Source organism: Anolis carolinensis, chromosome 4 (genome assembly GCF_035594765.1).
Source record: "Anolis carolinensis isolate JA03-04 chromosome 4, rAnoCar3.1.pri, whole genome shotgun sequence".
In the NCBI taxonomy this organism is placed as follows: Eukaryota; Metazoa; Chordata; class Lepidosauria; order Squamata; family Dactyloidae; genus Anolis; species Anolis carolinensis.
This window is the reverse complement of record NC_085844.1, coordinates 20213654-20236899: the sequence shown is the minus strand read 5'-3', so window position 1 is coordinate 20236899 and position 23246 is coordinate 20213654. Positions and strand designations below refer to the sequence as shown.

General features: G+C 40.1%; 1 protein-coding gene across 1 annotated transcript in view; it reads right to left on the bottom strand.

Moving 5' to 3' along the window:
* Window positions 1-6531: 6531 nt before the first annotated feature.
* The window catches only part of eif3h (eukaryotic translation initiation factor 3 subunit H), a 73505-nt gene continuing 56790 nt past the window's right edge, over window positions 6532-23246 (bottom strand). Inside the window, exons 4-8 of the mRNA XM_062980070.1 lie at window positions 22349-22448; window positions 17300-17449; window positions 12729-12849; window positions 10436-10568; window positions 6532-6800 (exon numbers count right to left, since the gene is read on the bottom strand). Coding sequence (XP_062836140.1) covers window positions 6703-6800; window positions 10436-10568; window positions 12729-12849; window positions 17300-17449; window positions 22349-22448 — 602 coding nt within the window. The 3' untranslated portion in view covers window positions 6532-6702. The remainder of the gene's footprint in view (window positions 6801-10435; window positions 10569-12728; window positions 12850-17299; window positions 17450-22348; window positions 22449-23246) is intronic.

Sequence of the window (23246 nt, the reverse complement as noted above, 5' to 3'; positions counted from 1 at the left end):
GTGGGGCCGGCCAACGGTGGCCGGCCCCCCGGGTCTGAGGGGCTTGGGCCCACATTTCGAAAGCAGACGGGAAGAATGCATGCCCTTCCCCGTGGGTTGTGGGGTGTGGGCGTGGGGCCGGCCAACGGTGGCCGGCCTAGTATTTTAACGTGGGGGCCACTCTTTTTCCCTCTCTGGGAAACGTGCCGGCCAACGGTGGCCGGCCTAGTATTTTAACGTGGGGGCCACTCTTTTTCCCTCTCTGGGAAGCGTGCCGGCCAACGGTGGCCAGCCTAGTATTTTAACGTGGGGGCCACTCTTTTTCCCTCTCTGGGAAGCGTGCCGGCCAACGGTGGCCGGCCTAGTATTTTAACGTGGGGGCCACTCTTTTTCCCTCTCTGGGAAGCGTGTCGGCCAACGGTGGCCAGCCTAGTATTTTAACGTGGGAGCCACTCTTTTTCCCTCTCTGGGAAGCGTGCCGGCCAACGGTGGCCGGCCTAGTATTTTAACGTGGGGGCCACTCTTTTTCCCTCTCTGGGAAGCGTGTCGGCCAACGGTGGCCGGCCTAGTATTTTAACGTGGGGGCCACTCTTTTTCCCTCTCTGGGAAGCGTGCCGGCCAACGGTGGCCGGCCTAGTATTTTAACGTGGGGGCCACTCTTTTTCCCTCTCTGGGAAGCGTGTCGGCCAACGGTGGTCGGCCTAGTATTTTAACGTGGGAGCCACTCTTTTTCCCTCTCTGGGAAGCGTGCCGGCCAACGGTGGCCGGCCTAGTATTTTAACGTGGGGGCCACTCTTTTTCCCTCTCTGGGAAGCGTGCCGGCCAACGGTGGCCGGCCTAGTATTTTAACGTGGGGGCCACTCTTTTTCCCTCTCTGGGAAGCGTGCCGGCCAACGGTGGCCGGCCTAGTATTTTAACGTGGGGGCCACTCTTTTTCCCTCTCTGGGAAGCGTGCCGGCCAACGGTGGCCAGCCTAGTATTTTAACGTGGGAGCCACTCTTTTTCCCTCTCTGGGAAGCGTGCCGGCCAACGGTGGCCGGCCCCCCTGGGCAGTATTTTAATGTGTGGGCCACAATTTATTCCCTCTCTGGGAAGCGTGCCGGCCAACGGTGGCCGGCCTAGTATTTTAACGTGGGGGCCACTCTTTTTCCCTCTCTGGGAAGCGTGCCGGCCAACGGTGGCCGGCCTAGTATTTTAATGAGGGGGCCACTCTTTTTCCCTCTCTGGGAAGCGTGCCGGCCAACGGTGGCCGGCCTAGTATTTTAACGTGGGGGCCACTCTTTTTCCCTCTCTGGGAAGCGTGCCGGCCAACGGTGGCCGGCCTAGTATTTTAACGTGGGAGCCACTCTTTTTCCCTCTCTGGGAAGCGTGCCGGCCAACGGTGGCCAGCCTAGTATTTTAACGTGGGGGCCACTCTTTTTCCCTCTCTGGGAAGCGTGCCGGCCAACGGTGGCCGGCCTAGTATTTTAACGTGGGGGCCACTCTTTTTCCCTCTCTGGGAAGCGTGCCGGCCAACGGTGGCCGGCCTAGTATTTTAAAGTGGGGGCCACAATTTATTCCCTCTCTGGGAAGCGTGCCGGACAACGGTGGCCGGCCCCCCTGGGCAGTATTTCAACGTATGGGCCTTGCCGCCTGTGGCTTTTCCTTTCTTTTCTTTTCTTTTGTTTTAGCTGCCTGTCGGCCTACGTGGTCGTGTTTCCCATGATGCGCCGCATCTCTCTTCTCTCGCAGCTGTCCCTCTGTACATATTGAGGCTATCCTTCCTTTGTTGCGGGCCACAATTTTTTCCCTCTCTGGGATGCATGCCGGCCAACTGTGGCCGGCCCATTTTAACATATGGGCCTTGCCACCTGTGGCTTTTTCTTTCTTTTCTTTTCTTTTCTTTGGTTTTAGCTGCCTGTCGGCCTACGTGGTCGACGTGTTTCCCACGATGCGCCGCATCTCTCTTGTCTCGCGGCTGTCGTTCTTTACCCATTTTGCCATCAGGCAATAAATCAAACCAACGTCGCAGAAATCTTACATTTCTTGGGAGGGGGAGGGGCTTGACCACTAGGGTATAATGGCCTCCAATATTGATGCCTGGGGAAAGTCATTGCGCATAGTGGCAGGCAGCAAAATGTGTCTCTTGGCCAATGTCCCCCAATGCCCTAAAATTTTGACAGATTTACGGGCACTGAAACAATGATACACAAGCAAGAACTTTCACAGTGATGGAACCCCTATTGAATGAACAGGAAATAACAATTCAAAAGCAGGAACAGATTTTTTGCAATTGGTAAAGTTTTTCTATATGAACTATAAAATTGTGCAATAAATCTTAGGAAAGGGCAAATGCTCTGCAATTTAGCAAACAAGCAGGGTGGATTGTGTTCTCCCACTGTACCAAATTTGATCAGTATAGCTGAAAAAATGAGAGCAGGAGAGCCCCCGAACTCCCCCCCCCGGGGCTGTTTTTGGGCGACCGCGCATGCGCGTCCGCCATTAACGAATTAATTTTGAAGATAATGAATTTTCGTTAATTTCGAAATTTTTTGGGGGCAAAATTCGTAAATACCACCAAAAACAAAACGCTGCCCCCCTCTAGTTTTGAAACGAGTTTAGAATCAAATTTTTCATGGATCGATCAAGCCTACTGCCTGTCATTGCAGTGCATGCCAACAGCATGTTTGTAGACCAACCATCTAATCATTGAGACAAAGCAACAGGTAGATGAAAGGCACATGACGGGGCCTTCATAATCTCTAATATAGGTCAAGACTCAAAGTTGAGGGTATCTTTATGCTGTAACTCGAGACTGAAGAACATGTGGATCCCCAGGTGTTGGTGTAGGGATGATGGGAAATTTACTATAATACTCAAAGGACTGTATGTTCTGCTACTTCTGCTGCAGCCCATAAAATAAAACTCTTGGTTTAGCATAGATTTTGATGTTAACAGAGCCTGAAAGTAAATAGAATTTTCTTACTTGTAATGAATTATTTTTTACAATTAAGATTTAACAAATAATGTTACAATGTTAATGATGAGAGGAAACGTGACTTCTTTTCTGGTGCAATTGTAATAATCATTTTTATAGTTACATGACTTCTCTCACTAAATGACAATGAGGTGTTATCACATGGTTTGAATGTCTCAAAGCTTCAATGTTCCAGTCATCGGAAGCACTTAAAAGATTGGGGAAAAACCAAAGCTTTTAACTTATTTCTTGCCCTAGGGGAACTCTCAACCCAGTCAACACGGCCTTGTTTAGACAGTAGTGTGAGTCTGAGCATCGTTAAATGGACACTAATTTAATTCTGTTCAGAAAATCAATAGTTGGATCCTCTGAATTCAATCTGGGAAGAACTCCATTTTAAATATGGATTACAGCAATTGTCTACCAATAAGTCTTCTAAGAGATCCTATAAAAAGCTGTTTCATATGTTACTTTGTATTGATATGGTTTGCACAATTTATGGATCAATTTGGAAGTGATGGGATGATGACAACTTCACAAGAGAAAATGCTTTTCATGCATTTCTAAAGATGTCTCAGAAGTACATCCTACACATAGTAAAAAAAAAAAACCAAGAGCAGGTGATACAGATCTTAAAAACTATATCATTAAATTAAGGTCTGTGGTCTCTCTCTCTCCACACATATAATAGACATAGACAAATATCTCTGAAGTTCTACAGGTTCTTCTTAATCCTGCTAGTGCTCCAATGTGCCAGTGGCTGCCTTGACTGGGAATGATGGGATTTACAATCGAACACATCTGGAAGGCATGCAGTTGAGCAGTAGTGTCTTCTTACATACTTTTCAGAAACCCAGACTACTAGATTTGTCTTGCTCTCTACTACTGTTTTACTTTTTCAAATCATAAATACTTGAATCTCTTGCCAAATATATACAAATTTAGATCATAGTTCCTGAAAATAATTTCTCGAGAATGTGGCCCTCACAGTGGTATATTGTGCAGTGTAACAGGATACTTCATCAGATTCAAGAGTTTAGATAAGCAGACTGCAGAAACTATTCACACAAAAGGGCTCTGAACCTTGAAATTCCATGGCCTCCTTTGACACTTTGCCAACAGCCCAAGGTTTGCAACTATTTGCATATTTATTTACATAATGAGAACAATCTCTAATGTTAGGGCTGCAGAAAAGCCTAGGAGGGAGGAAAACTTTCTGTTCTGACCACTCTTAACACTCTTGCAACTTTCTTTGTCTGAAAGTACTACTTACTTCAATCATCCTCCCTTTTCGGATTAATGTGAATTAATCCCTTTTTGACACATCCAGTTGGAAGTAAAAACACCTTTAATTTCCCAAGAGTAAAATACATCTGTCCCCAACCAAACCCACCTGAATGTGAATAAACTAAAGAACTCTTCCTTCCCTGGGTAAATTATTTTTTTGTTTAAAGAAGAGAAAAACCCCTACCTCGGTTTTGTTCATTCGTTACTGAAACCCGTTGAAAGGAAGGTGTTTGCTTAAGTAGGGGTTCTCAAGCATTTCATTTGGCTATTCAGGGTTTTTTTTAATGACCATGGCAACAGCTGGAGAACAGAAGTTGTGAGCCTATGTACTGAACAAAACAATCTGTGCTCAGCTGAGTCTCACATATTAGGGCAAAGGGATCTTGGAGACTGAGAGAATGAAATTGGTAGCATAAGCTTCTCTAGAACAGAGCTTTTCAAATACTTCATGTTGATGACACAACTTATTAGACAAGCATCATTTTGCAACACAGTAATTCAGTTTTACTAGTGAACTAGAGGTTAAATCAACCCTTTAAGAGATACAGACGCATACATAAATTGTAATAACAAAATGTATGAAGATGCAACATATCTCTTGAAAACCTTTCATTTATATATTTTTAAATATATGATTTATTGCTTATTTCACATAGACTCAGGTTTCTCATGTGGCACACCTACACGCTGCAGCCAACACAAATTTGTTGCAGCACACAGTTTGGAAAGCTCTGTTCTAGCGGAATACATCTACACTTTCAAATGAATGCAGTTTACAGCACACTAACTGCCATGACTCAATCCTATGGAATCCTATGATTTCTAGTTTGGTGAGGCACTAGCACTCTTTGGCAAAGACCTTATAAAACTACAATTCCCATTATTCTACATCATTGAGCCATAGACATTAAAGTGGTGTCAAACTATTAATTCTACAGTATAGATGCAGCTTAAGTCTATTCCATCAGATACATCAAAGGAAATAAACTTGGTCTACAAAAGCTTATGCGATCAAATTCATTCTACGAGTTTCTAAAGTGCTTCAAATTCTCTTTGCAGACTAACACTATTCCAGACGATGAATATTGGGGCCAAATCAGGAATCACACTTTTTATATTGAATGGTAAAAACTTTATGTACATGTGTAATTTGGAACCCATGGCATTGCAGGGCGGGATGACCCTTTAGTTTGGCATTTTTTTTACTGTCCCTTTCTTCAAAGCATCGACATGCAGTCCCCAAGTTATGAAGTAGCATAAGTTGAATTTGTATGTAAATCAGAATAGGTACTTTTTAAATGTGTAAGCCCAGCCATATATATATATGGCTAGGCTTACATACAAATTGCACGCACACACACACGCACACTTTGGATAGCACAGGGAAGGATTAACACCCCTGTGGTGTTTGTTTTGCTGTTTGCGCTCCTGTTCAGGTTTCCCCTCACTTTCTGTCCTTGTAATAATTGGATTTTGAAAAATTTGGCTTGTTTTGGAAAAAAGGATTGGTGATAAAGCTTCAGCAGAGACTCCTTTCCCCCATAACTCCTTTTCCCCCCATAAGTGAGTTTCCCTTCCAAGGCATAGATTTCTCTCAATTCCTGTTGTCTCATTCCTCATTCTTAACGATGATTCATTTATAAGTAGGATGTTTAAACTCAGAGACTGCCTGTACTTGGTTCACAGAAGAAGAAGAAAGCAGGACAGCACTTTTTTCCACAGTATAGTCCATATTATAGAACTGTGGAAGTTCTCACCCAAAACACTTGGATGATCACATGTTCCTCATCACTGACATTACCTGTCTCCACACTGGGAAGGATAACACTTTTCCCTGCAATTTTGGACCTGATGCCGCACTCATGGCTGCATCTACTCTTAATGGCAGAGACAGCACTTGTGCTCTCTTTCAACTCTATGATTAACAAACAAAAATAGGCAATTCAATTCACAGATCTTTCCTGACAGCACATCTGCTTCAGCCCTTATACACAGATCAGAAAAAGATGTGTCTTTTCAGGCATTTTCCAGCACCTTTCTTACCCATTTTTAAAATGCAAAGTGGGAAATTTAACTCAGAACTAACCTTGGCAAGGCAGCTCTTCCCAATGAGTGTATTCCCCGCCCTTATAAAATCACCTTTGTCATTGCATGTAACAAGTCCACCCACCCCCTTACTGAAATGGCATGTTTAAAGTCTTTATATAAAGTGATCTGTTAGATCAAACACTAGCGTGCAAGTCAGAGCCTGTGAAATATAGAAATCTGGAGATAGCAGTCCAACAGTCAATAACAAGCATATGCTAAAAAAAGTTTTAAATTGGGCTCTTTTTTATTTTCCTTTGGAAGATGGATAACTCTACTCAAAACACATGAGAGTCTAGTTCACGGTTCATTTTGTAGGGAGCAATGGAAAACATTTTAAGCCAAAATGAGCTGAGCTTCTGAGCATCTCTTTGCTGAGCGTTTCAGCACTTTTGCTAGTTGCTGTGCTCTTGAAGTGCCTGAGACATGAAGAGTTTGCCCAGGTTTTGTGCAGTGAAGTCCTTGACGTTCTGGCTGTAAGTGTTTATTTGACCTGCAAAGAAGCAAAAAGACAGAGAGAGGAAGTTGGGGAGAAGGGAACAACATTTCTGAATTCTTCTCTTTGGAGAACAGAAGGTATCATCTCTTTAAAAAAAGCAAACAAACCCAGTTTCTGACATTCCATCCCATTCAATCAACACTTTGTCACACTTTGGCATGAAAGAATTAAAGACTATGCTATGCAATGGTCAATAACCTTGTCTTTAAATAGTCAAACACGTATGTATGTATTTATTTATATGTACAATAAAAACAGCAATATTTTAAAGATAACTAGTTTTAAACAGTTACTTATGTGTTGGCTCAAATGAATGAGTTTCTGTTTATTCTCAGAATAGTCCCTTTAAAAGGCCAATTTGAGATAAGGCTGAAATACACTGACCATCGCATTTCACACATCGAGTCTAGTCTCCATTTATTACGTATTTCACTGTATTACATATTTTCTGGTTCGTTTCACTTCTGCACACTTTGGCATGACAGAGGAAAAACTTGGGATAATATCATTAGATTACATGGGACAAAGTAAATAGGGTATAATTTAGGATGGTCTTGGGGAAAGGAAAAATATGTTCTATGGACAATGGATTTTAAATAAGCCCCCTTTCCCCCTCTGCCTATTTCCATACTGGGAAGAAATGGAAAGTAGTCCTTTGTTTCCATCTCAAGACATGGACACTGTTTGGCTTAGGTGATCATTGGCAGAATCAGCTTTAGAATGGCAGAACTCCCCAAGGCATCAAATATGGCAAGTCTTTAGCTAGATGTGTAAAAGAGGCAAACATACAAGAGCACAGGAACTATAATTTTGGACAGCAGAATCAGTTGTCTTGTCACATATTCATGTCATAACCGCAGAAAAATCTGTTTTCCAATTTGTTAAAATCATTAATATGGGTCAATTCCTTTGTTTTCATGCTTCAAGTGAATTTAAAGTCAAACTATTCTTTAAAAATTATAAAATACACTCATCTATATCTTGACCTCATGTTGGGGCCAAAAATATGGTTTGACACCTCTGACGGACAGCGATACCTGGGCATCACTGCCATTTCTCCACCCAGACGTTGAAAAAGGTCAGAAGTGGCACCACAGCAGGGAGAGTAAAGGGGATCAGTGCTTCTTTTAGGTTCTCCCAGGATAGACTAAGCTCTTGCCTTTTGCCACTCAGGGAAGGGGAGGTTTTCTTTTTTGATAGGAGTTATGGTGCAATACTCACACTGGTACTTAGATAAGTCAACATAGGCTTTTTGGGTCATTTTTTTTACTTCTATTTCTAGACTTCTACATGAATATATAAAGAAGCTTGAGGGTATTATCAATATAATTTAAGCTCTTTTTATCTAGAACTCATTTTAGCTTTTATATTGTTTTATGTGGCTATAATGTTTTAATTTTGCTGATTGTGTTTTAATCCATATTGATCGGGCTTGTCACATGTGAGCTGCCCCAAGTCCCCTCGGGTAGATGGAAGTGGGATACAAAAATAAAGTTGTTGTTGTTGTTGTTGTTGTTGTTGTTGTTGTTGTTGTTGTTGTTGTTATCATTATTATTCAAGAAACCTAAGTATTTATCTTCTTTTTCTTTCTTCATAATGCATAGTTGTGGGCATTGGTTGTCAGATATTATGTTATTGTTGCACTAGTCTCCATGGATGATTATCTGTTTTGAAAACTTATCAAAATCCACAGGAAATTTGCTACTAAAAATTAAACAGTTGTTATATAAAACCTAGAAAGGAAGACAAGAGAACTAGGGCACCTAACAACTCACAGGACTGTGAGAGTTACATTGCTTGCTATGGATCTGGCAATTTTATTTACTTCATCCCGCTGACATTGTGTGAGTCATATTTTTGTTAGCTAGCTCACACTATTACCCATTTCTTAAGCCGGAGGCTGTGAAATCTCTGTCTGAAGGGCTGTACAAATCATTTTTAAAAGTGCCCTGTCTCTCCAAATTTTGTACACACACTGTGGCTACAAATTCATTTCCCCTGCTTGTCAGGAAGACAAAGAAACGAAGTCAGATTATCAAAACTAAAACAGCTTAGCCAACCAATACAATTTCAATTTAAAGCACTACCAAAAATAAAAGGCTCCAGAGACTAAACCAGCCAACTTTCAGATTTGATCCCAACTTAATCTTACTGATATAAATCAGAGAACACTTTTGATTGTTAAAAAAAGGGCAGGGAGAACCAATCCACATTTTGGTTGTAGACCACTGGAGCACAAATATTCTGCAAAGATGGCTGAACTATAACCTACCAGAACACAGGCATAAACTGAAGCATAACTGAAAAAGTGTAAATGCTTCACTAAGATTTTCCCCTCCTCGCTCTCTTTAACAAGGACTGGACTGCTGGGAGAATTCATTGCCAGAATTCAAACCATATCCATTCACAGCAAGCCAAAAAGGACAGAAACGATACGATAATACTATAAAATTATGACATTGTATCCTGTTTGTATTAGATCATTTGAGTAACAGCATTTTCAGTGCCCATTAAATTGTACTTCGACAGTGATGATCGGTATATTAGCTTTAGCTCCTGCTCTTGAATCATCTCGAGAGGTGACGAAGTTAAAACATTGGGGCAGCTTACAAGTAGCTTTTAAGCAGCTGATGCAATTCATGGCAACAGGTCATTTCCAAAGCATGAAGACGTTTCTCCAGACCCATCGATCCAATGTTTCTCCACTATATTGCCTACTTTTTTATATAAATTTGCCTTAAGACTTTGATTTCTATTGTCTTTCCAATGATAACATACTTTAAAAAAGGAAAACTTTACTGCAGTAAAAGTGATTAAAAATATGAAATGCTAACTAGCTGGATTTGCATTGAACATAACAAGTCTCTGTCCTTCTTTAAAGATCTGGCACTAGGAGAACCAGCAATATGGGGTATTTAATTTGGGATTTAAAATTAATTAACAAAATTCTGGAACATATTCTGGAAGTATGTTGGACCTGAGGTGTGGGTCTAGTCAGCATGGGAATGGGACTAACTAAGAACATGATGCCCACTAAGACAAATGCCCACCACAGATGATTTGAGCAATATTTAACTATGGTGAATAAGCATGGGAGAAGAAGGTGCATTGGCCTGACTCTTTCTATCGTGGCTCCCCACATTTGGAGAACAGTGTGAAGATAAAATACTGGAGTATGCATGAATAGTCTTCACGAGACCTGGATCTTTGGAAAATTGGGTGGAGCCTATTTTTAGCTGTTGCAGGAACAGCTTGATTCAGGGGAAGTATACACATACTACATGTCCTTTGCTGCTCTCCAGACATAGAGAATGACATTCAAGGTATGCCAGTATGTTTCCCACTACTTCAACTCTTGAATAGGCTAACTGCTTTTATAATTTCCATCTGGATCTAACATAACGATGTGCATTAAAAGCAATGTTTGAAACATCACATTAGTTTTATAGTATTTGCCTTCAAACTTGTCAAATTCAAATGGCAGCAGCTCTAGTGTTGGACACATACAAGGTACTCTGAGGAGTACTTTTTAAAAGGCTGCACTTACTCCTTTCTTGCTTCCAGACTGCACTGAAAATAAGCAGAACTCCCAAAAGGAAAAGCGTCCATCCGTGTCAATGACTCCTTACCTGCAATCAACAGTGATTCCATTCTGGGAGGAGGCTGAGGTGGCTTGAACAATTTGTTCATGTCTTCTTCAGGGAGAGGAGGCTCTCCACGACTTTGACGCTGCAGGTTTTCTTGCTGACGTCTTTGCTGGTACTGAAGAGGTACAGAAACACAGCAGTAGCTAATCTGATCCAAAGCAGTGGTAGGCAATCTGACCACAATTCGTACTGAGAATGTGCAGGAGTTGCCTTAATATGATTAAGATCGTTTCACAAAACTGACCCAGCTTTTCAAAAGCTGTCCTTTCTGGGAGAAGAAACACAACACTGTCTTTTATAAATTACCTCTTGGTTTTAGAAAGAGGATTGGGTTTTAATTCCTACCCAGCAGAACAAAAAAGCTTCCATCCTTCTTTTCATTTAGTGATCTATCGAACCTTATCCCTCTAAGAGTTGAAGGAAGCTAGCCCAGAGTGTAAAAGGAGAAAACAAATATGATCCTATATTTACATGCTTTAGAGGTGGCACTATATTTATTGCTTGAAATAGGTAGCCATGATCCCACATGCTTTTGAAATAAGACAAGACTCAGTATAAATGTTATGAAGAGGGCTATCATGGCCTAGAAGCCTCCAGATTAGGCCTGTACAACCTGTGGCCTTCCAGATGTTTTGGACTTCAGCTCCCAGAATTCCTGAAATTTGGACAAGATGGCTAGGGCTTCTGGGAGTTGGAGCCCAAACATGTGGAGGGCCACAGGTTGTGCAGGCCTGCTTCAGATGCATTACCCCTATCCAAAGCAGATTAACTGAATTCTGGTATGCTCTAAGGCAGACTCAAGGCTTCCATATTCAGAAACGATTTCACATACTCCTCAACTTTTTACGGTCTTGACACCATGCTGGATGTGGTCAACTTTTACCATGGCATTTGAATCATCCAATTGTGGAGAACAGAGATGAAAGGGCGAACTGTACCTTGCAGCCTCAAGTGTGGAATCAGGAGGCAAAAAAAAAAAAAGAGGAGGAGGAGGGGACACTCGACGAACGCCCCAATCCCACCTCAATTAAAAATTCCATACAAAGATCCTCACATTTCAACATATGGAGAGAATCAGTAATATTGGACACATGAGAAAAGAGAGGATGTGAGTTGGTCTGTGAGGGGGGTTAAATAGGTGGATTGGGATTTGGACAATCCAAGTAGTAATCCCACAGAGAAATGAAATATACGGGGCAACCCTGAGCTAGCCATTTTTTCTCAGTCTAACCAACCTGACAGGACAAGGGAAAAGTCATGCATAACATCTGAGCTCACTGGAGGAAATAGAAACATTAAAAATGTAATTTGTAAGGCAGTGATCATTTCTCCCTCTAATCTGGGTATTTACTAGGTTTTGCTGATGTGCTATATTTTACTTATTTCAGCCAGGATCCAGTAGCACATTTATAGATTAATTTTCAATTCACCTTGTGCTTCGAAGATAGCAAGAATTAATGCAGAGCATTTAGCAAAATATTCGCTCTCACTGTTTTCATATTTTTCTTCTAATCAGTTCATACGTTGACAGGAGTGAGAGGCACAATTAAAAATGGGAGAGTCTTTATATGTGAGAGTATGTGATACTTTTGCTGTACTCAAATAGCAAACAGCTTAAAGCCCCAGTCTTCTTCAATTTCTAGTTGTTGAGCAAAAGAGTATCTGGTGACATTTTAACTCCTGACAAGAGAACCAATAATACACCCTGATTCAGGAAATACATAAAGTTCTGTTATCTTGGACAGTGAGAAAGTGGAAAGAATGGGAGGAAAGCGATGAAAAGAGAAAAAAGATAAAAAGATAGCTTATCGGGTAAATTTATTCTCAAGACTTTGCATTGAGGAGGTGCATTACTTACTGAAATTGCTTGCTTGTGAACACAACTGCTCTATATCTAAGTATAATGAACAGACCGACTGTGCTGCAATGAGCCACATCCACAGCAATTATAGGGTGAGCAAGGACTGGTGGGTAACAGTGCTAGATTGCCCCCTCCTTTCTAATCAGTTTTTCCATCTCAGAACTCGTCTCATAAATTTACTTCTGCAGATTATATTGGCAAGCACAGGAGAGGGAAGAAGTCACAGCACAGCAATCAAACCCATGCTTTGCATGTAATGAATGTCTAGGATGAAGAGATTAGCTTTCTGAACTGCCCCTGTATATTTAGGAGAGGCAATATAAGGATCCTGCAATTTGCATCCTATTACAGGAGCCACATAATATCATGCTTTCACCCAAACTGATGTGCTTCAGACTGCCCCTGAAAACCAACCTGGTGTTTCTGCTGCTGCTGCTTGCTGGTGTTCCTTAGGTAAGTGTTGTATTTTACAATATCCTGGCTCATCTCATCCACTCTGTCCATCAAGAGCTGCAGGCTCTTTCCAAGGTGATTACTGAAACACACAAAGATTTGCAACTATGATAACCAGGACTGTATTTTCTGTCTGCAGCAGAATTAAGTAACCCTTCTATCTGAAGTCGCAGCAAGGTTTAAATCTACTCCAAAGATAAGACAACAGCTCTAGTTTTTGCCATTTAGCTAGTTTTGTCTTTAAATATTGCTAAAGAGACACGACTTAAAATATTGCTGACTAAAGCAGGCTTCTTAAACATTTTCCATCTGCAACACTTTTTAGCCCAAGAATTATTTTCATGGCCCTGGATACATAGTAAATAAAACAGGTATAAAATCAAACATTTACTGATAAAATATCAACATTAGCAAGAAAATAGTCTGATTTCCCTTTTTATGTTCTAAAGAGCCCACCGTAAACACTGCATGTTGTTGATAACATATTCATGTAAAGTTCTAGGTGGCATTCAGAAAAAATTTACTGTTGCCAATTTTTGTGACCCTGACATTGAGTTAAAAGACCCCCATTTAGGGTCGGGACCCAAAATTTAAGAAGCAATGGGCTGGAGGACGCTCAGAGTTGTAGTTCAAAGAAATAACTTTCCAAACAAAGGTATTTTTCTCAGTGTAGCTACCATTATTAAAAATGTCAAATACAAAAGAAACAAAAAACTATGTTAACAGCTTTGCTTTACACAGTCCCAATATTGTAGAGCAGGGCTAGGGAATGTGTGGTCCTCCAGAGGTTATTGGACTGTAAGTCCCATCAAACCTAGTCAGCCTTGTCAATGCTGAGGAACATAGGAGTTGCAGTCCAACAATTGGAAGATAGCATGCTCCCCATCCAGAAGAGAGTCAATTGTCTCCTGTGCTGGCTATCAAATTGCACTCTGCATGCATTCAACGGCACTATTATTTCACAGAGCTGAAGGCAGCAATGAACTCACTCCCAGCTGAAATTCCAGACCGTCTGTGACTTAATCTGAATTTCCAAATGTAAGTATTCTGGTGCCTGAGGTTACTTGATAGTAAACTTTTTGACATATTTGGAAACATGCCTGATTTGGAAGTAGTATAACTAACATGAAATAATCACCTTAAGAAAGGGAAAAGTCCTAACTGTACAGACCAAAGGTTCAGAATTATACTACTAATAGTGACAAGCTAGGCATAAATAAAGGGCCCTCTGACATTACTGTCCTGAAACATGTATGACTCAGGAGAGATCTCTAAGCCAGGATACATCTTCTACAGTAAAAAATGCTATGATAGTTATGTATTGTAACACTTCATACTGTGCACTACCTTTTCCAAAAGTGGTTTCTTTCCAGGTTTTTTTTTTTTTAATCCCATCAGATTTAGTCAGCATGACCAATGTCAAGGAGGATCATAGTCTAAAACCCATGGACAGATCCACACTGGGAAGGCTGATCTAAGTACTTTTGTACAGGAATTGATGAATATATTTATTTCATCTAGGTGGGAAACACATCATCATTCTCCCAATCCTGGCTAAACTCATTACTTCTGTACCACCATCTTGACTTGAGATGGAATAGATTTTTGTTTTTGCTGTTTTCAGTATTTTAAATGCCTCGGTTTCAACAAGGTCTCTTCCAACTTTCTGTTCCTGCAGTCTTTCCTTGTGGGTCTTTTTCTTTTATAGCTTTCACTTTGCAACTGTTAGGTATTTAATGAAATTGTTTTAATGAACATTGTGATCTAGCAGGGGTGCCAGTCACTAAGTCACACGCAAGACTAAATGGAATTACATTAAATGGAACATATATAAATGGAAAACTTAGTCCGAGGGACTACTTTAAGTTATTAATGCAAAATAGTGGGAATTAAGATAATGAGCTGCTATACATTCATGTTTAAAAAAACTGACTTTTAAAAATATTATGATTTCCTTTCAAGCAGAAAGGGGAAACAGACAAGTAAGGTATTAGAGATCTGTACAAATGAGTACAATAAACGCGTATCCATTTAAAATATTGAATTCAGACCATGTTAAGCAAATTTACATTCCATTAATTTAGATGGAAGGACTATGGATGTCCTTAACCCTCTCCAACTGAAATTCCCATGGGATCAAAATGTGAGTGGGTGCCGCCTTAAGATTCTACATACAGCAGCAGGAGCTGAAGGGTCTTTGTCTATCAAATTCAAAACATAATTAAGAAACAGCTAACAGCTTGTTGTCTTTTCCTGCTATGTATTTGTTTTGAAATAATTTCATGTAATCACCTGAGAATCTGTGACACTACCTGAACTAACAACTGTTTTTTTTCCCTAAGAACAATTTCACTCTCTGCAAAAGAGCTTTCACATGGCAAAACCACTTTTTAAAAACTGCCAGGACTTAGAACTCATAGGCTACTATGCATGTAGCTTCTGTTTCTTCTTATATCCTTGCCCAAGGCCCAATCGTGTTTTTTTTTAAATACAATAATGGGCATGTACAAGATTCATCCATATAAACCTAAATTAGTATACTGCATCTAATGCAGAACTATTTAATAAAGAAAAGGTTCATCATTTTCTGCGATTTCTTATCAGTCATAAGTGTGTGTAAAGTCGCTTCTGGTTGTGAGAATCAGTCATCTACAAAGACGTTGTTCAGGGGATGCCCAGATGTGTTATGATCCTGCAGGAGGCTTCTCTCATGTCCCCTATCTACAGAGCTACTTGCAGGAACACCCCGGCAAGCGAGAGTCCAAAAGTGGCAGGCTAAAACCCAGAAACTCAAGTCATAGCTGATACTGAATGAGAGACTCCCCACTGGGCACACAGAAGACTGGGTGACTTAGAGGCACTGAACAGATTGCGCTCTGACACCACAAGATGCAGCACCAACCTTAAGAAATGGGGCCACATAGTGGAGTACACGACATGCAAATGTGAAGAAAAGCAAACCATAGACCATGTACTACAATGCAATCTGAGCCCTGCCATATGCACAACACCAAGGGCACGCCAAGTGGCCAGCTACTGGTCAAAGGAAGTTTTAAACTTTTCTTTTGTTTTTAAAATACATTATAACTGTACCCTCGGTTCACTTCTGACACCACAAAGTGCATATAAAAAATCTTATTTGTGGGCTATTATTATGGAGATGAAAGGAGGTAACCTCTTCCTAAGATGCCTGGCTCTCACAAGCCCCATTTATTTTGTAGGCAGAAAAAAAAAAGGTTGACAACAAAGCGTCATTTCTGGGATCAGTTTGTCAGGGCAGGGTTTTGTACTAAGATACTACTGTTAAAAGCTACAGTATTCTGGTGTCTCCTTGGCAAAGAGAGTGTGCCAAAAATGCAAAAAGGCAGCAGGAACAGATGTCAATGAAGACAAAGTGATAAACCTGTATTAATTATGCAAACAGTTTTTCCATAGTTTTCCACCATGTGCCCAATGTTCAAATTAGCTCTCCTCTAGTAATACAAATACATGGAATGAACAATTGTCCATGTTTGTTGAGCCAGGCTTTATATCCTTGCCCCTACCTACTTTGTGACAGACCTTTGGCGTAAAACATTTTTACCACTTAAGAAACCAATCAGGTTTTGATGAGGCCTGGACTTGTCAATATATGTTTACTGCTTGGTGGTGGAGGGTGCCATGATCTTGATACTAAGCCTGAGGACAGGATCAACGAGAGTTGTATTGATGTGCTTTTGGATTAACAGTCCCATAAATGGAATGGATACAATTTGAGACCACATGCAGGTGCCTAGGGATGACAGCCCAATCTACGACTTTTATAACTTTCTCAAAAATGAAACTCTGAAACATAGTGCATAACCTTTGATTTATTAATGACTGAGAATGCAAGCAAATTGCAACATCATGCTCCGTCTCCAAACACAAGAGAAACGGGAATTGGCTGGTATGTAAAACATGTCTTGGTATGAGAAAACACTTCTCAAAAGTCCTTTTTGGCATCTAAAATCACAGGGACTAAAATCAAATGGCAAAGAGAAGCCAACAGCTGTCCATAGTATACCTAAGCAAAGCAAAACGGCAACTGACAAAAAGAAACTGAGAGGCAGGAGAGGAGAAGTGCTGTGTTAGTGCTAGACCCATCATTCAGCTCTAGATGGTTCTGAACAATTTATGGCACAAGTGCAAGCGACTCATATGTGCGACACCAAAGAAAAACAAGAGACACAAATAGGAAGTAGATTTTTCTACCAGGGGAGAGAAACCCTTTCCTAGGGAATTAAAATTTGTCCTCCTGCTATTTTTGCAGCAGGTAATCTTATATGTTGAGCCTAACACAAGATGCATAGTAACATTTTGTAAATTAACTACGTAAACCTTTGTTCTATACCTTTCCCCAAACTGTCCTCCTTTCCGCATCATCTTAATGCACAAACATTTCAGTCAAATTTCTTTCATAGTCTGGAAGAATAATAAGTACATATATCCTCAAACTTACAGGGTGATTTTTACTGGAAATCTAATGTGAAGAGTGAGAAAGGAGTACTTACTTGCTTGCAAGACTGAGCAATTCATGCCTTGCTGCTACTGCTGACTTCTTTTCTAGCTCCCAAAGAAGGACGTTGATGAGGTAGGAATTCTTGATTATGATGGGTACTTCCTCAAACATGCTTTCAAAGGTGATGGAGGCTTTTTTTAATCTGAAAATAAAAATTGCAACACATGCATGTTTTTAAGAGCTTCCTCTGGATTTAGCAAAAATATTCTTCAGGCAGTCCAGACTGTTTTGCTCTTCAATTCCAGGAACAGTCAAACTTTTATAGCAAATGTGAGAAACAGCATGGAAAGTCTTTTTATTCCAGTTGCATGAGGAATTCTAGAAGAAATACAACTAAATGAGTTTGGAGTCTAATTAATGGACAGCAAAGCAATGATAATTCAAATTGGATTCTGGTATATTCAGAGTTCCTTTTAAATTTGGTGAGAGTCTCTTAATAAGGAAATCATTGATGATGGACAATTCAGTCAGCATTTAGGTATTTACCTTCCACATCTGAGCATGCCCCAACTGAAGATTTCCACCAATTCCGTTAACTGACTGAACTGTTTAATATGTTTGTTTAAATTATTTTGTCTTCAATGGTGTAATGGTTGAAATTATCTAAATTGATTTTATTGCCATTGAGATAGAAATATTTTAAAGGATAAGAAAGAAACAAGTGGGTAGGCATATTTTATTCATATGTGGTAACAGTGAGGGCAAGCGGGTTTGTCTTGTGGTACTTACACATTAATGCTGGATGCCTGACACTAATGTACAGTACAAAACCTGCATGTGTGGGGATACGTTCCAAGACTCCCTGTAAATACCCAAAACCACAGATAATACCAGACCCAATATTTGGACTACTACACTTGGGCCAGAAACACACCACAGAATTACACTGAAAGACCCTGAAAGGTCCACAAATTTATTATTTCTTTATTTATTGCATTTATATCCCACCTTTCTCACCCCAAAGAGGACTCAGAGCAGTTTTCTCCTCAGGGTGAGAATACCATAAATTTTGGAGGATTTAGAGATGCCCTAAAATACTCCCAAGGAGGAATATTTTTTGCACCATTGGTAAATGAAACTGTGCATAATGAATTCATACTATATCCATCAGTAGAGAGATTTGTCCTGCCAGCTCTTTAGCAGCTCAGGAGCCAAGAAGTCTCGTTTCTTTGCCTTTTTCATATCACTACTAAGCCTGCTGTCTATTCCCTCCTACCCATGCTGCCAACATCATCACTGTGCTGTCACCTACAATGGTATAGTCATGGTAACCAACAGGGGCACGGCTTATGTATTTACACATATAACACCAGAATCCTCAGCAATTGGCCTTTTCTATTGTGTTGTGTTGACTCCACTCGAAACTGCATGTCAGGTTTATTGTCTTCTTGGTGCCAAATGAAAATCTCATTGACCCATGACTTTACATTGTAATTTTCCCCTTGCTTTTTAATTGAGCACATTTGAAATAATAATTATTAGCATGGTATTGGAAACTGCACTGGGAACTTGTCAACAGGTGAAATGGAGAAGTAACTGTTTAAATCATTACAATGCCATGCCATGGCATGTTGAGGTTCTTTGGCAAACAATCCTCAAAACAGTCAGAAGTCAAAATGGAGAAAATGCATAGTTCTAATATGGTGCATTGCAAATCACTATTCTGGCTTGTCAATAGTTTTCACAGACCACCATGTTCTCCTATTTAATTAGAAACCATGTGTGATGACACTGGTAAGGCTTTAAAACCCATCTGATGTGTTCACCCATGAAATCTTAGGCCAAATAAAACTCATTAGTCTTTAAGGTATCATAAGGCAGCTGACTTATCTGGCTACCCTCTTGGAAATTATCTGTCGTTTGCAGTCCTTTTTTACCTGGAAAACGGCAAGGAAAATGATCTCTCAAACTGTAGTAACACAAAACAGAATGTGCCATAAATAAAAGTGCCGCAGTTATTTGGTATCCATGGGCACTGAGCACTTGAAAAGGTTTCCAGGAACGCACCCAAATAACCCTATCCTCACATATCTTTTGCATGTGTAGGTGACAGCCATGGCTGCCATGTATCTTAAGGAGGCATATGTTGTGCAAAATGTACACACATAACATCCTTTCTGAGAAAATGCAGCTATAGCTACGTTGAGCTTTAAACTAAATCCACAATGCACATTGGTGATACCTCTATTATGCCACCCTGAGGCCATAAAAATATGCTAACTTTTGATACTTACTGGTTTCTTCATTACATGCGCACCAATGATTCCACTTTATCCTGGAAACAAGTTATTAGTGGAGTGCCACAGGGGTCGGTCCTGTGCCCAGGATTGTTCAATATCTTTATTAATGATTTCAATGAAGATTTAAAGGGCATGCTTATTAAGTTTGCAGATGACACCAAATTAGGAGGGATAGCTAACACTCCAGAGGACAGGATCAGAATTCAAAATGACCTCAAGAGATTAGAGAACTGGGCCAAAACTAACAAAATGAATTTCAACAAGGACAAATGTAAGATACTATACTTAAGCAGAAAAAAATAAAATCCAAAGATATAGCATGGGTGATGCCTGGCTCAACAACAGTACATGTGAAAAAGATCTTGGAGTCTTTGTGGACAATAAGTTGAACATGAGCCAACAGTGTGATGCAGCAGCTAAAAATGCTAATGGGATTTTGGGCTGCATCAAAAGGAGCATAGTGTCCAGATTGAGAGAAGTCATTGTGCCTCTCTATTCTGAGTTGGTTAGACTTCACCTGGAATACTGTGTCCAATTCTGGGCACCACAGTTCAAAAGAGATATTTATTTGTTTCATGTCAAAGCATTGCATAACAAATAAGTGTAAAAGTTATAAAATAAGAGCCTCCTCAAAGTAAATTCAGTCAGCGTGCCCTGGGCAACGTTTCGTATAAACAGCTAATCTTTCCAAACCAAAAACACTGCTTTTAAAAGATATATTGACAAGCTGGAATATGCCCAGAGGAGGGCAACAAAAATGATCAAAGATCTGGAGACCATGCTCTATGAGGAGTGTCTTAAAGAACTGGGGATGGTTAGCCTGCAGAGAAAGTTAAGAAGAGACATATGGAGCCCCCGATGGCGTAGTGGATTAAAGCCTTGTGACTTGAAGGTTGATTTGAAAGCTGCCAGGTTCGAATCCCACCCGAGGAGAGCGTGGATGAGCTCCCTCTATCAGCTCCAGCTCTGTGCGGGGACATGAGAGAAGCCTCCCGCAAGAATCATAAAAACATGAAAACATCTGGGCGTCCCCTGGGCAACGTCCTTGCAGACGGCCAATTCTCTCACACCAGAAGCGACTTGCAGTTTCCCAAGTTGCTCCTGACACGAAAAAGAAAGAAAAAAAAAGAAAGAAGAGACATGATAGCCATGTATAAATATGTGAAAGGATGTCACAAGGAGAAGGAAGCATGCTTGTTTTATGCTGCCCTGGAAACTAGAACTTTCAGCAATGGATTCAAATTACAGGAAGGGAGATTCCAGTTGAACACTAGGAAGAACTTCCTGACGATAAGAGCTATTCAGCAGTGGAACTCTCTGCCTTGGGGAGGGGGGGGAGGGTGGAAGCTCCTTCCTTGGAAACTTTTAAACAGAGGCTGGATGGCCATCTGTCGGGGTACTTTATGCTTTTCCTGCATGGCAGGGGATTGGACTAGATGGCCCATGTGGTCTCTTTCAACTCTATGATTCTAGGTGAAGATGGTAATGATTATGTGCAAGGGAATGTGAGTGATATTGTAGAAAATAGACATTGAAAGTATGTATTTTCATCTTCTTTACCTGATAAGGACATCAGCAAGCTTCAATAGTTGGTGTAAATATTTTATTGCTCCTTGGGCTAATAAAGGTAGCACCAGCACATATTTTGGATTTTATTTAACAGCCAACAAGGCTACCCTTGCATTCTATCAACCTGAAGACACCTTTTTGGTAAGACATGATCTCGTTAGAGATCATAACCTATTGGAAAACCAGACTCTCCATAGCCATTTGGAAGTGTGACCCTTTTTAGAGATCAATTGGCATACACAACACTATTTGGAACAATCATAACCCTTTTGTAATGTATGAGCTTCCTGAGAAGAGTTAAAAACTCACTTGAGTCAATCTTCTCCTTAGTGGTAAAGATCCACTAGATTCATGCAAGGCAAATTAGGTTTCTCAATTGTTAGACTGATATCCCTGGTTTTCTCTTTGAATAGTAAGGAACAAAGATATACCAATGCATAAAATATATAGCAGATCTCCAGAAGTGTTAATTCAGTTGCCCCAAAAAATCTACTCTCCCATAAAATATATTGCTTTTAAATCATGCTCTCAAGAGACCAAAATAAGTAGTCTTTCTTAAAAGTTAACATAGTTGATTTACTTACAAAACATCATGTATTCATCTTAAAGGTACATTGCTTATTGGTTCAAAGTTTAAACAGTGTTCTTTAAGCATTCTGTTTCAGTTGCATATAGATTAACACTGTCCTCTGATGCATACTGTACTCAACTCACTTCTAATGCATACTACCAGACTTCTGCAGCATACTTAACTTAACTACATACTGTACAGACTGACTGATGCATACTGACTACTATACTATACTCAACTGTAATATATATATATATATATATATATATATATATATATATATATATTTGGAATTGTACATAGCGAACACACCGTATCTCCACTCCAGGACACTTATGCATAAGAGAGACCCCTCTGCCACAAAAATGGTACAGGTCCTTAGTCCAACTTGTACTCAAAACCTTTCATTTTCTCTCTTTTCTACTCAATTTCATTTGGCTTTAACATCACCGTCTCTTTGGAGTGTCAGCAAGGGGGTCACATCCTTTTGCAGTAAAGTAAATGTTGCTCCTTTACCTGATCACCTGTGACAGTTTTAAATATATTGAGCTCTTGCAAAAGCATATATATCATCCCAACCATACGCGTTCTTCATGAATGATTTAATCCTCTTTCTCCCTCTTTCTGTCACCCAAGTTCCAAAACATCACCTTGTACTTACGCTTCTGGAGAGAAATCCTTTTCTTTGCAAACCTCCATCAATTTAGGGGTCAGCCTGTAAGCTTTCAGGGAAAGATATCCCTGGCCGGTTTTTATAGGATCTGAGAAAGAACAGGAGCAAAGAGAGAAAGATAGCAAATATTTATTCATGCAAATGTATCTGAACACTTTTAAATGGGGCTATTTTTATTTTCCAGTAAACATCTAAACAATTTTCTGAGACATTTAATGAAACTGCAACCCCGAGGCAAAGTCATTCAAATTGCACACAAATATATTATTAAAATGTATCATCTGCTTTTGCATAGCTCAAAGCAGCAGACCAAAAACATCCAATCAATCAAACAACATACAACAATAAAGCAGATCTTGCAAATGAATGTCAACAAAATCAGCATCATTTATTTATAGTGTTTGTATGGTGTATAATTACAAAAGTTCCCTAGGTGGCTAAAGTGGCAAGTAGCAAAATCAAGAGGACCAGAAGAAATAAGGAATTTCAGGCCAAGACATAAACAAGTTTTGATAAAGAAGTTGCCATTATCTTAGAAGGACTAATTCCATAGTTGCTGGTATACAATTAGAACAATCTGATCTTTAAAACCTGCACCATGGAAAGCTGGAAAATCTTCCAGGGAAAAATCACACAGCAGGTGATAGTCCTTGGCATAATTTGTGCCCTTACTACCGTGAGCTTTAAAGCATCACAACAAACATCTTGAATTCTGTCAAGAAGCTAACTAGTACCCAATTTAAAACAAAGGGGGAAAACAATGCAACACAAGAAAACAACATTTTATCAAATATCTGATGTGATTTGAAAAGACCTTGAGACCTCTATTTAGGCAACATTCCTTTGAAAGAGTAGTGCAGTACAACCCCAGTATCTTCAGGGAATA